This window comes from Strix uralensis, chromosome 14 (genome assembly GCF_047716275.1).
Source record: "Strix uralensis isolate ZFMK-TIS-50842 chromosome 14, bStrUra1, whole genome shotgun sequence".
Classification (NCBI taxonomy): Eukaryota; Metazoa; Chordata; class Aves; order Strigiformes; family Strigidae; genus Strix; species Strix uralensis.
This window is the reverse complement of record NC_133985.1, coordinates 11,028,918-11,042,224: the sequence shown is the minus strand read 5'-3', so window position 1 is coordinate 11,042,224 and position 13,307 is coordinate 11,028,918. Positions and strand designations below refer to the sequence as shown.

The 13,307-nt window shown below is 37.8% G+C and overlaps 2 protein-coding genes across 4 annotated transcripts in view; one reads left to right on the top strand and one right to left on the bottom strand.

Moving 5' to 3' along the window:
- Positions 1 to 13,307, top strand: part of TTC1 (tetratricopeptide repeat domain 1) — a 33,051-nt gene that overhangs the window by 18,725 nt on the left and 1,019 nt on the right. The window contains exon 7 of the mRNA XM_074884047.1: positions 5,673 to 5,727. Within this exon, the coding sequence (XP_074740148.1) occupies positions 5,673 to 5,727 (55 nt within the window). The remainder of the gene's footprint in view (positions 1 to 5,672; positions 5,728 to 13,307) is intronic.
- Positions 4,081 to 13,307, bottom strand: part of PWWP2A (PWWP domain containing 2A) — a 54,267-nt gene continuing 45,040 nt past the window's right edge. For 2 of the 3 annotated variants that reach the window (XR_012630880.1, XR_012630881.1), the window contains exon 5: positions 4,082 to 4,354. The gene's annotated coding sequence lies outside the window, so the exon portion shown is untranslated. Of the gene's footprint in view, positions 4,355 to 13,307 lie in introns of all 3 variants that reach the window. The other variant, XR_012630879.1, reaches the window with a different exon arrangement.

The window sequence follows — 13,307 nt, the reverse complement described above, 5'->3', positions numbered from 1 at the left end:
TGGCTGCATTTTAGTAGCCATCATTTCAATACGAATCTGCAATTTGGAGATCAGAATACAAGCACCCAGTAATACAGTTCTTGCTAGCTGTTTAATTAGTGGGAGTCTGGTTTTCTTTCAGTAGAATTATTTTTCTGATTCGTAAATTTGCAGTCGAATGCCTTTATGGCATAATTATAAAATAATTACTTTTTTTGATGACTTGATTATATAACTTTGAGAATGGCAAAGAGACAGGATTCTATCAGCCCGTATCTGTGTTAGTATCTACTTTAAAATGTTGATGTTTGTGTTTCTTGATTTAGCTGTTTTCTGTTCTTGTTCTTTGCTACGCCTTGTGTGTATTGGCCACTTTGACTTATTTTACTAATAGTCTCTGAAGTCTGCTATTAATCTTCAAAAACAGTCTTTCATTTGAAGAAAAAGGCACCTTGTGGTTGCAAACAGCACTCTCTCCTGATTTGGTTACTTTCTTCGTTCTAAAAAAAAAAAAAAAAATTCTGCAGCTTAGTACTGTGTTCCAGTGTCCACTTTCACCACTTTCAATCAAATCACAAATACTTCAGGATTAAACATTTCTTGCAGAATCTTTGCCATATCTCTAAGTGTAAGGAAATGTTTTAAAAGCTTCCTTGGCCCTTAGGATGTGTCAGCTTGGATAAAAAAAGATAAACCCCTAGCACTTCCTGAAACCCCAATCTAACATGTAAATAATCCCTACTCAATGGGGATTTAAAGTCACTGCTACAGCCTGCTGATTTGGGGTTTTAAGTAACTCTTTGTGTAAAATAACAGCAGGAAGTTATTTTTTTAGTGATATTTAGTATGTTAATGCTCAGTGTGGAAAAAGAGCTGTGGATTTGACAAGTTCAGAGGGTCTTTTCACAAGGGTAGCAAGAAGGGAAATTTATTTTGTACAGAAAGCTCCTCTTACAGGCTGCTTGCTGTTCTTATTTCTGAAAAGAGGTTATGAAGACTGTGTTGAAAGGACAAATGTGGTAGAGATGTAGCCAGACAGCCTGTGGTTTTGAAGGAACATGTGCTGATGGAAGGTAGCCACTGTAAAAAGTACAGTGGCGGTCACTTTTTATCAAAGTGGGAGCTTCAGGTCATGGTAGGTAAATGGTTTGCAAGCACCGAAGAGCCTGGAAAGAGCTGACCATTTTCTGCAGGGAAAGCAACAGCCGAACTATTCTTTACTTCCATTTAATGGATGCGATTTTAAAACGTAATTCTTCGTTGGGCACTCAAATCCATATGCCAATACTTGACTTTATATCTGGTTAAATTTTCAAAGGGCATCATTATTTTAGTTCACATCAGTGAACCTGCAACATATTTTGCCCCATAGAGGAAAAAAAAAATCATTTACTTCACCTGCAAAATTATCTTCAAAACCACTTTGAATAAGTCAATGCAGTTATTTTTGAAAGGTTTTAACTCTCCATTTGGTAAAATAAATTATTAGTAGTGATTTCCCCTCCCCCCTTCCCCATACTGTGGTGTTGTAAGTGACAGATTAGAAACTGCTTTTATAGCATATTAAACAAGAAGCCTTGCCTGAAATTACTTCCTTTGGGACTGGATCAGTTGCACTGATGTCAAAAAAATATTCTGCTTAACTGTGTAACTCCTGTTAGTGGTAAGGGTACGGTTTCACAAAACAGCTAAACTGATCTACTAACTACCTGCTGCTTACAAAGCTGTCCAGTTGCTTTCCTTGTGCTAGCGCTGGTACTAGCTCATGTCTGACCCTAGGGGATGGCTGGTTCTATCTATGAGTCTGGCAGACAACTAACTCTGCTAAAGGGAAAAACAGCAACAAGCGAGCAAAAAAAGCCTGCAACCAAAAAGCCCCAAAGTAAATACTTTTACATTGCCTTGCTTTTTTGCAGTCAGACAAGTCCTGCTGCAAATGCAAGTGAGAAGGAAAGAAGACGTGGTCAAGGCAGTGCAGGAATTGGGGCCATCCCTTTTGGCAGCACCACTAACAGGGTCAGGTTACTGTAGTGTGAAACAACCCCCCCGATGCTTGTTGCATGCATCTAGTTGAGATCAGGAGAGCACTTTATCACCTAGCTCTTGGCAATGGCTTAATAAATGACAAGGTTGTCAAACATCATTACTGCATGGGTAGTGCATGTGATGGGTCCATCACAGTCTAGAAAAGAGTATTTGTCAGCCTTGTTTATAGTCTCCTAGCTGAGACTATGGCTTATTTGATCCAGGAATTCAGCCAAGGAGTCTGCTGACATTTCTAAAGGAAACGATGGGGTTTAGTTTCTGTAGCTTGCAGTCCTTTAGCATTAGACCAGCTCCAGAGTGAGGCCTAGTGTAATCTAGTCAGTTACTTGGTAAAATCGTGTATAAGGAGTGCATTTTAGCAGTTCATCACACAAAGAACAACTGTGAAGATCAGACAGATTCTTACGAACCACCAGTCAGGACTCCACAGATTAGGACTTGGGAACACTCAGTAGTTGGTACAAAACGTATGGAGTTTAATATACATATATTTTGGCTGATTGGAACCCCCTGAAAGTATAGATAATGTCCTTTGTACTTGCAAAACCACTTTTCTTTCAGTGAGTATGCCTCTTAATAATCTCACAAAAGAGCCCTTGCTCAGTAACCAGTGGAGATTTGGGCTAGAAGAGAATCATAAACAGTGTTGCTGTTCTTCCTGGCCATCTTTCAGGAATGTTTCAGAACGATTGGTAATTTCTTCTTAATTTTTGTAGCTGGGAAGTACAGAGGTTGACTGTTACATATACCTTCTGCTCCTTGACCTCATTTTACTAGGCAGAGGCTTTAAGCTCACATGTGGTGGAGAACACTTTGTACAAAATGCCCTCAATTTACACTGCAAGTGGGATTTAGGACATTCTGCCCTGAGTTGGTCCTGTTCTTTGTCAAGTTTCAGAGTAGAAGCAATCTTTTGAGACTGAAGCTTAAAATTCCCTTCTTGAAAAATTGTTAAGGAAACTTTACACTTTTTAAAATATTCATAATAAATCTTTCAATTCCATAATAAAAAAACAATTCCAGCTGTAATGTTGACTCCACATACATGGTTAACATATCTAATATATAGGAGGCTAAGATGCTTTGCTTTATGTTAAGGTAAAGTGCATTGCTCTTTGCAGAAATATTGCAGTAATTTTCCCCCTTGCTGGTAATGAAAATGATGCATCAAGAGAATCTGCAAATTAGCTTCGTTCACTGTTAGAACAAATATTTCTTCTTCCTGTACACAGAAAATATTTCACATACTGCTTTAGGGAATGTCATGAACTTGTTAAATGACAGTTTAAAAACATTAAATACACAGTAGTTCTTTGCTTTGATTCCTGATTTGATAGGTGCTCTGAAATTTCAGTACTGTTTATATTTCAGGAGTACAGTGCTAGTGTTTTGATTTAAATCCTAGTGTCGCACACTTTAGGTAATTTTGACATCTTCAATGCTAAATTAAGCAGTTTGAAATTATAATGTTTTGTGGTCAAATAATCATCCCTATTGATGCTTTCCCAGAATGTGTTTAATTATATGGTATCAATCTTAAGGTTTTGTTTTTAGCAGGTGTGTAACAGTGTTGTGTGAATTTTAGCTTCAAGACAGTTTTTGAGAGATTGGCAGCCCAGATAAACTTATTTACCAAAAGAAGCTGTACTTTGAGATGAGTATTATAGACCCCAGATAAATAGCTGTCCTCACAGATACCTTTCTATAGATAACTAACCTTGCAAATACGTTTCTGGAGTGAGAAATGCTGAGTCTTTGAAATAGTAACATGCAGACAAACAAAACATGGAATATGTATTTCAGATCAAGGATTTGTGTCTTCATACGTCCTGATAAAGCCTAATGTCCAAATGTGAGACACACATGCTATATGTGCCAAACTCATCCAAGATTCAGCAAATCTCTCAGCCACAATGCAGACTGAATTTAGAGCCTGGGGATATCCACACATGTTTTCATGCAGGCAGCTTAGGTCCAGATCTGCACAGAACTTAATAAGCCCCTCTGGGTCAGCAGGAGTCAGATGAGGTCTGACTGGGCTAATTAGATCTGGCTCACTGGTGGTGATGCTGGGCCTGGGCTGGTTTCAAGCTTAGCCATCTATCTATATCTGCATTCTATTCCTTAGTACTTGTTTTTCTGGGGTATACCACCTCTCTTCCCCATCACTATAGAAAATGAACTGTATTTGCCTGTGTTCACCAGTGTATCCTGCATTGGAGAGAGCAATAGCCAGGCAGCCTTATCAATAGGCTTTTTCTTGAGGTGACCATCTTATTTCACTGTGGCAATGATATCAGGATGACAAACCTATCGATGATGATTGGAGCTGTAAATGACAGGAAGGAACAAGATTAGGAAATTAATTCTTTAACTATGTTCAGAAGCCAATTATCACAAGGGAAGTGTATCAGGAGTGAATTCCACACCTGTTACCATAGTCTGCAACTGCAATTAAGTTACCACTATACCATTACAGCAGATCTGTCTTACTTGCTATGACCTCCACAAGAAGAGACAGCATAGTTATGCATATAATTGCATGCTGAACTGCCAGAATTATACAGTAATAAGCATAGTATAAAAGCTTGAAATAGTACTTCTGAAAAATACAAAAAGAAATGTGTAAAAAGTGACTGTCATTTGTTTTAATATTGTTTTTAACTGATGTATAGAAGATGCAAAATTTAAATGATGCAATGGTAAACTTACTTGTAGTGAATGTAAAGTTCAATTAAAAATGATCATTACAATCATATAGCAAAACACTGTGTAAGGATGGAAGATGAGTCACAGCTGCTCTAGGCTTAAATGGGAGTCTCAAGTCGTTAGGAATGCATAGACCGTGCAGTTACGTAATGCTCATTAGAAACATGTGATAAATTTGTTTGTGATGGTGCAATAGATTTTAACACTGGTGCCAGTTTTGGCAGAGAGGGAAAAAGCACATTAACGAACTCTTATTGGACTGGTACCTTGCTCAGGATGAACTGTTGGAGTTCCTTCCCCATGACAAACTGGGGGCCCTTATTTATAATACCCTCTCCTCCTTAGACCTATACCAAGATGCTGCTCAGTAAGCTATGTCCTGAAGTTCACAGATAGTTAATTCGGTGATCTTCTAATAAAATACTTGTATTTAGAAGATCTTCATGTTTTTACAGTGCAGATTTCCCTGAAGTGCGATGCCACTGAGAACTGACTTTATGGATGTTTTCCTCATGACACCTGTGTTTATGTTCAGAAGTCCAATGCTGTGCTCGCTTAGTTCCTCTAGCCTCTCTTACCAAATTTAACACATACAGCAGAGGAAATAGGGCTAAAATATACTTTAATTGTAAGTCTCTTAAATTCCATAAGCTTTTCAGTTAAAATTCCAAGCAAACAGATCAGATCTGTTTTTCAGCAGTAAAAATGTATGACTATGTGAAACCTGCACTTACAAGTTACGACTTACTGTTTATGTGAACTGATGTCATAGGATGAATTACAGGTGTCCAGAATAAGATGAAAGTGTGGTTTGACATAAGGATTCCTTTTAAGACATAAACAGTGTATGCTGGGTATGCGTGTGAAAATTCCGTTAGCTTAACCTACAGTATTATTGAAAGCATGGGTCTGATCCCAGTTTTTCTCTCTCTCCACAGCGATTACCTAGACAAATTGAAGAGCGGAATGAAAAATTAAAGAAAGAAATGTTAGGTAAGTAGTGTGTATATATAACTTGCATAGTAATCTTCATAGTCTACTGGAAAAAGTAAAAATGCATGAGTAGAATCTCTTGTATAAAATTTAAAGAAGGTAAATCTTAAAGGAAGTACTTGTTCTGTGTTAAACAAAACTCCTCATTTCTTCATAGTTCTGTACTACTTGGTTTCACCTCCAGGAAGTCCTAGCCAAATAATTCTCTGATACAGAAACGGCTATTAGTTAAATTTAAAGAGAGAACACTCAAGACCTTCTAAAACCATTTAATATTGATGCATGTAAACGCTGGGGAAAATGGTTTGAAACAGACCAGCTGCTCTGCCCTTTCTCTCTGCAAGTAAACCTTCAAAGGAAACATTCTCATGAAAGGGATAAAACAGGGTTTTCACTAAACCTTTACGTAAAAGAAGTCAACCAGCTGTAATAACTGAGCATGTTTGATCTTGTGTCTGAAGAAATAAATTCAGTTCTTCTTGTAGCACTTCCAACCTAGAGACCTCCAAGTCTTCGTGTTTACCTTGATTATATAGTATTTCAGTTCTGTTTGTCTGGAGGCTGAATTAGACCTACCTAGTGTTGCAAACAGGCATCTGGCCTTGCTAGGAGAAGAATTAGATTTACTAACTGCATAGTTCATTGTCTCTTGATGTTTTACAATTCTATACCAAAGGATACTACTGACTCTACTTGTTTGTAGAAAAGAAAATTTAATTAATATAACTCATTTGAAAGTATGTGCCCCCATCATAGTGTTGTATGGTATTGCTTGGTTAATATCTTAACTGGATTGATGTCTTTCAAAAAGATAACTACTTAAATAAGATTGCCCAAGCAAGATTGGTTTTCATGTGTAACACTGAGTATAAAGCACTCCCTTGCACTACTCACAGTGTTATGGTTAAACTAACAGTTTTGGGGGGAACCTCCTGCCCAAACAAGATTGCTGTCAACATTGTCTACTGTCTCCTAGTTAACAGGGTTTGTTAATTCTTATAGGTTCAGATGCTACTTAAGCCAATGTGACGTTCTGGTGCTTTTTAAAATGAGTTTTTATATAATCTTTTCATTTGTACTGTTTAGAAAATCCCCACAAAAGATCAAGGACAAATGACAGTATAAGATAAACTAACTGTACCTAGCCTGTTTCAGAAATAGCTTTCAGTAGTTACCTGTTTGCTCATTCTAGGTGTCACAAGTAGTAGATGAAATACTATTTGCAGATGAGTAGGCTTTGAGGGTTTGGGATGGGAAAGGGGAAGACAGTGTTTTGCTGTTCTGCAGAGAATCAGGTCAGATAAACTCAGTCTGTCTTGCATACTGGAACACTAATTCTTAAAATATTTGGGAAGAAAAGGCTGTTTCAAGGACTTATGCTGAAGCTGATATTTTTTTTTTCTTGTTGTGCAGGGAGTTTGATTTGCTCTTGTTTTGTACCTGTTTTGACCTAGTAAAGCTGCAGTGAGGCTTTCTAGAGCTTTACATCATCAGATTCTGTTTCCACCATTGTACTTAGAACAAGCCATAAATAAAGAAGGTTAAGTGCAATAGTGCTATAAATAAATGACAAATGCAGAAAATCTCCAGAAGGATCATGCTCATTTGTAGGACATGGGATGGGTTTTAACACAAAGTATTCTGAACTCTCCCTTTGTACCATTGTTACCAGCGTCCAAAGGGCCTCACTAATCACAAGGGACTATACTGAGACAATAAATCCAGATTTATAAACTGTCATTACAAACCTAGTTCTATACTGCTAATTTTTCCCTAGTGTTCAGACTAGATGTGATCTTTTTAGAAAGTGTTAATCCAGTGGTAGTTAGCACTTCAGAAATGAACTGGTCTTTTGGGAACCAGTTCAGGCCGTTTATATTGGGATCCTAGAGAAAGGAATCCCTTCTCAATGATGTTACATACATGCAAGGAGATACATTGATGTTTACTGGTTTAAACAGCCAGGAAAACCAGACTAAGAGTGGGGTAGTACAGTGTATAACCCTATGTTCATCTACAACCTCTGCATGTGACAGGATTCCTATAAATTTTCATGTTTCATTAAAATTACATGGTGTCAATTGGGCAGGTGATATTTTTTTCTTAGCACTGCTTGTGATCACTAGTGTAACAGAAATTGAGGATTGTTCTATAATACATTCTCTTAATACAACACTTGAAAGTAAGTTAGGAATATGGGCAGTAACCAGACTAAATTTTTTAAGTGTTATAAAATTCCCTGTATCTTGTCAGTAAGAGAGATAGCAGTGATGTCATGGATCTAAGAATGGAGGCCTGGGAAGGAAATACTTCTCAAGGTTCACAAAATGCTGCTGTTTCATCTGAGGTCAAGGAAAAACTCTTACAATTGAAGAAGGGGGATTAGATAGGAGTTCTGGAAAGAGTGAAAGAGGACAAACTTGATATAGTGTGGTGGTTAAGAGATTTCTTCGGATTGTTTTTGTTGTACAATGTATTTGTTTTAAGTTGTTTCAGCTTTTCTTTTTCAAGAACTTTGTTAATGTATTTACCAACTGGGTACTGTGTCAGAATAAACAATTGCTTGTGGTAGTCTGTTAGGAGATTATCTGACTACTGGTTAAACAGTGGCAGGTGTGCAAGGATTCATTCTTGTCTTCTCACAGGGGTGTCAGCTCGAGTGTGTGTCTTGTACCCCAGATTTTTTGGTTCCAGGAGAGCAATTCAGATGCATCCTCATAGTTCCAGGTTAGGCCTGGTCCAGGAGCGCTGACACTAAAATTAATCACGAACAAAATCTTTAGAAAATGTCACAATTCATGCTTTGGCTCCTTTGAAGTTTGGATATTGAATTGAATTCTCATTTTAGTCAGTGAATTGGCCAGTAACGTCATTTTTCTAGGCCTTTATTCTTTCAAATAAAACTAAGTCCTGGTATACCCAACTGACACTGTCATGAAAACTGGAGCTGTGTACAAACAAAGCAAAATAAATGGAGTGCATCTTCCTCCTTCCCCAAGTGTGTTTCCTGTTTTCCAGTGCTACAGCTCATTACCACATAGTTTGTCAGAAGCTGAAACCACTTCTTAAGTGATTGTGTGTAAATAAATCAGAGTACACATTCCTGACTGGATTTTTCTTCCAGACTACCTAACTATGAATTCTTGTGTGCAAGTGGTAGTGCATGTGATTTGATGAAGCTGATGTCACTAGAAAAAGCATGTTTTGTTGCCAAACCAAGTACATTTCTGTTGTGTGTTCTGCAAGGGTCTAACTTTCCCAAAGCTGACATTTGTATTTAAATTATTTTCATATTTGCCATTCAGCCGTTGCAGATTAGTGTTGCCACTTGCCACTGAAGTTTGCTCAGTACAAACTAACCTCTGAGTTTCACATTAATGAAAGCTTAGCTTATAGCACAGTTTGAAAGGAGCTTTTAAATCCATGTGGCTCTTGCCCTTTATGCTTTCATAACATGAGCGTCCTCTGCCTTAGTAATTGCCCAGGACACGAACATATACTGACCATTTTGTGTTCTTTTTTATTTCTCTTTTGACTTTAAAGCCAAAGATTTCCAGCTATTGTGCAACAAGCTAGTCTTGTTTAGAGAAACTATAATTACTGTGATAACTAGGACCAACTCCTTTGGGGAGAGGGTGTGAGAAGAGGGGAAGTTTGGCATAGTTTTAGCAACATTTACCATCTTGAGGACTGTGACAACAATATAGTTTTCTTCATAGCTACAGGGGAGCCAAGTATATTGGATATTAAAAAATGGGATGGAACATATGCCAATCTTTGTTACCCATCTTATACACACAGGGTTCATCAAATCTAATTAAAAACTATTGGGACTTTCAGCTTAAGTTATAAATGAGTGCATTCCAGAAAATAGTGAAATGTACTTGATCATCTGTGTGATTAATGGGAAGGCCTATCAGAACATATCACCTGGGCCTTTCTGCCAGTAAGAGATTTTTTCAGCTACTTGAGATCAGCAAAGATATTTATTAGACTTAGTGCCTAAAGAATTAGTTTGGGCTTTTTTTTTTATACTGAAGGGTATCCCATATTTGAAACTGCTAAATTCCCATACTGTATATAGGGAGGTCACTTTAAATAGTTCAAATGAGAGCTAATACATAGTTACTTTCAGTTCAGTCCTCACCATTTAGGGAAGGGAAAAGGATTTGCCCTTGCTCTTTTAATTGCTTAAGAAATCTTGTTGTAATACAGAAAGTTATACAAAGATGAGACCTCATCAGGAAACTTGTCTTTTATCCAAAAAAAATTATTAACACAAATATCTAGCTTTTCAACTTCAAACACCATATTAGCACTAGCAACTATACTAGAATTATTGCCAGAAAGACTGAATAGCAATTAATTTTGGCTGTTACATCTTAATATAAATTGTGAGAAATCTTTTCATGCATCTGCCTTTTGCAACAGGATGTTACACTGCAGTTTAAGTGAGTAATGAATCATAGACTTATGAGCCCTAAATTGATTTTTACCAGTTAGTTTTCTTGTTAACTTCTAAATATTGCTCTTCTGAAGAACCTTAACATGCTGGAATTTCCGGTGAAAAGTAGACATAGAGTCTCTAAAATACAAAGAACAAGATCTATGAAAATACGGTCTCAGAGAGGAGAACGTGACCCTGCTCGGGGACAAGTGAGTGTTTGACTGCTGAGAACTCTTTGCAGCTGAGTCACAGCTCCACATGCCTTTTTCCTTCCTTCAAGCACAGTCTCTGTTTTAAGAGAGCTTTTCTTTTGGGGGGAGGGGGAGGTTGGACTTAACTACAGATCTTAATTTAGGGTGAAAGGAGAGTGGGGGAGGAGGAAATAGTGCTTTCCTACAATGATGGGTTTATGTGTGCCAAGACAGCAGGAGCAGTGCTTTGGGCTTGAGTTCCCGGAAAAGGCAAGGCTTTCTTCTGCTTCATTAACAATTTATTAAATGTGGCTGCACCAAAAGGCATTGCTATATGTGGATTTAAGTGATAGAACAGGAAGGTGACCTATGACTGTATTGTTTTAATTATTCAATCCCAGTGAGATGAAGAATAAAGTATTAAATATATCATATAGTCTTTAGCTTTTCCCAAAGAGCTGGCCTAGCTACAAGCAAGAATACGGAGGCAGTTGTTCTGTGTTTATTGGCTCTGGTATGACCGGAAAAGAGCCATCGTACTAACTCCAATTAGAAAAGACCTTTCACAGTTTCCTGAAACAGTCAAACTCGTCTGCCTGCTCCTGAGCCAGCTGCAGTGCCTGGATAACTTGTGAACTGTTTACAACTGGCTCTAGCAATGCCGGGATTCTTCCACCAGTAGACAAAGATACTTCTCACCCCCAAACCTGAAACTAAGCAATGATCAAATGTTTGTCTAGAAGTACAATAGCAACTATTCATCCCAGTCATAGAGATCCTATGAACAACTTCATAGTTTTATAACCAAAATGCTTTTAGGATGCAGTATGAAACTATGAATTTAATAGTTAACTTAGCTTAAACAGGGTGTAGCTTAAAAAAAGCCCCAAACCACCACCAGTACAAAGAAGCTAATCCTAGCTGAGCCACTCACTGGAATGACTTTGGCCAGATCACTCAACCACTGCATTTGTTAATCCACACAGAAAAATCAAACTGAAGAAAAATTCTGTCTCTCCAACTAGCTGCTTTTGTAGGCTTAAGTTGTCTTTTTTTCTTGTGTAAGGCCATGGAATTTCCATGTTGACTCTCAAAGATCAATCTTGCTTTAAAATAATCACACAAATCTCTGAAGGATACCCAGCTGTGAACCTGCACTTTGATGCAAGATCTTAATTACTTCGGCATATTTAGGAGTACTGTAGTAATGCTGTTAGATTCTTTATGCCAAACTGAGTTGTTCCTTAGAATAAAAAGTTTACATTTTTCCCCAGCTGTTGTTTCTTTTTGTATTTTCTGGGAGCGTGTTCAAAAGCTTCCCCTGCTGCAATTCAATTTTGGAAATGCAATTGAAAAAATAGCCTATTTTGGTTTAGGGTGATGGTGTTTAACCTGTCTTGAACTGTTGCTGCAATGTAAGAGATAAGGGACATACTTCCACGGGCTAAGTTCAGACTTGGATACGATTTCTGTTTTGAGCACAGTCACAGGCCTGCAGTGTCATGCAAGTCAAATCTCTTGATCTGTTTGTACTCCAGTTGTGCAGCATAAATACTGCTTGTCTCTTTCTGTAAAGAACGTACATAGGGCTTTGCTCCTTATGTTTCTGTACTTCTTTATCGCTGCTGGGAAGTGACTGCTTCAGTATGGCTTAGCAACAAAGCCTGAACTAAATTCTGGCTGGTGCACTGTAGTGAGGAAACTTACTTAATAGCAGTAGTGATGATTCCACTGCTGAGTAGAAGCAGGGTTTTCAAACAAACAAAAGAACTTTGGAAAATGTTTGGAAAACTAAGTGATAAGTGTTGATATGACTTTGCAGTTAGATTCTAATATGCTAGTTTAGAAATAGAAATACAGGTGAAGATGACGAGTAACAGATGTTTCTCATGACTTAAGATGGCTTGCTGAAAGCATGCACATGCAAGTAGGAATAGCTGTGGCATTTGCATGTTTTAGTTACGCGATTGTGACTACTTCAGTTGCTCAGCTGGATCTCCTGTTGTTGTTGTTGTCACTTTTTCCCCACCATTTGCATGCACAAAACTCCCAGCAAAACAAAATCCATTGCCTTGAAGAATCTAGTAAAGGCAGAAGGCTTTTTGAACAGTGGTGTGTAGCCTGTGGATGCAAACCTAGGGTAGGGTTCAACTTGTCCAAACTTCTCCTGTTTGTTCTTTGGGAAATTAGTCTACAATTCTGCATTGAAGCCAGGAGGAAAATAATGTTTTTCTTGGAAAACTGACAGTCTTCCTCCTTTGTCTTGTCATGCCAGGGGCTCAGTTAGCTTGTGTTTAGGCAACATTGGTTTTGATTAATTTTATCTATTCTATCATCTCTATAGATATGACTTCTTTTAAAAGGCTGTCCTTTTGTTGCCCTTCCCCTTTTATAGGTGGTAGCAAGATTCATTTTCTAGAGTCAGAAAGCATGTATGATACATGTACATTGATAGAAGCCTTTACATGTTATTAACTGTCATACCCTGTGTATATTTAACAAAGCTTGTTAAATAAGAGTTGTTCAGAGCTCTTAGCAGTGGTTAGTCCTGGAGAACTGTAGTTTGAAAGTGAGTTAATGATGTCGTGTGACATGACATCATGCTGAGGTGTTTTGCAGGCAAAATGGCTGTAAACGTGTATGCTTCAGATGGAACTGCTTCGTTTGCAGGTGCAAACACAGTTGCAAGGATGAAATTGTTTTATTTTTCTTTATATCAATACAGGGATTTAGAAAGGGATTTTTAATAACCACAAATGAGCAGTTTGAACACTGGCTTTCATTGTGTCTTTCAGTAGTCGAGGAAACTGACGTTCTTGATTGTTTAGAGAGCTGTAGCAGCATCAAAAATGTCCAGAACTGAAACCTTTGTGTTAGAAATTTGAATGTTGGCAGCTATCAGAGTTATAGCCAGGCATAAGTATAGGGGAGACCAGTGCTTT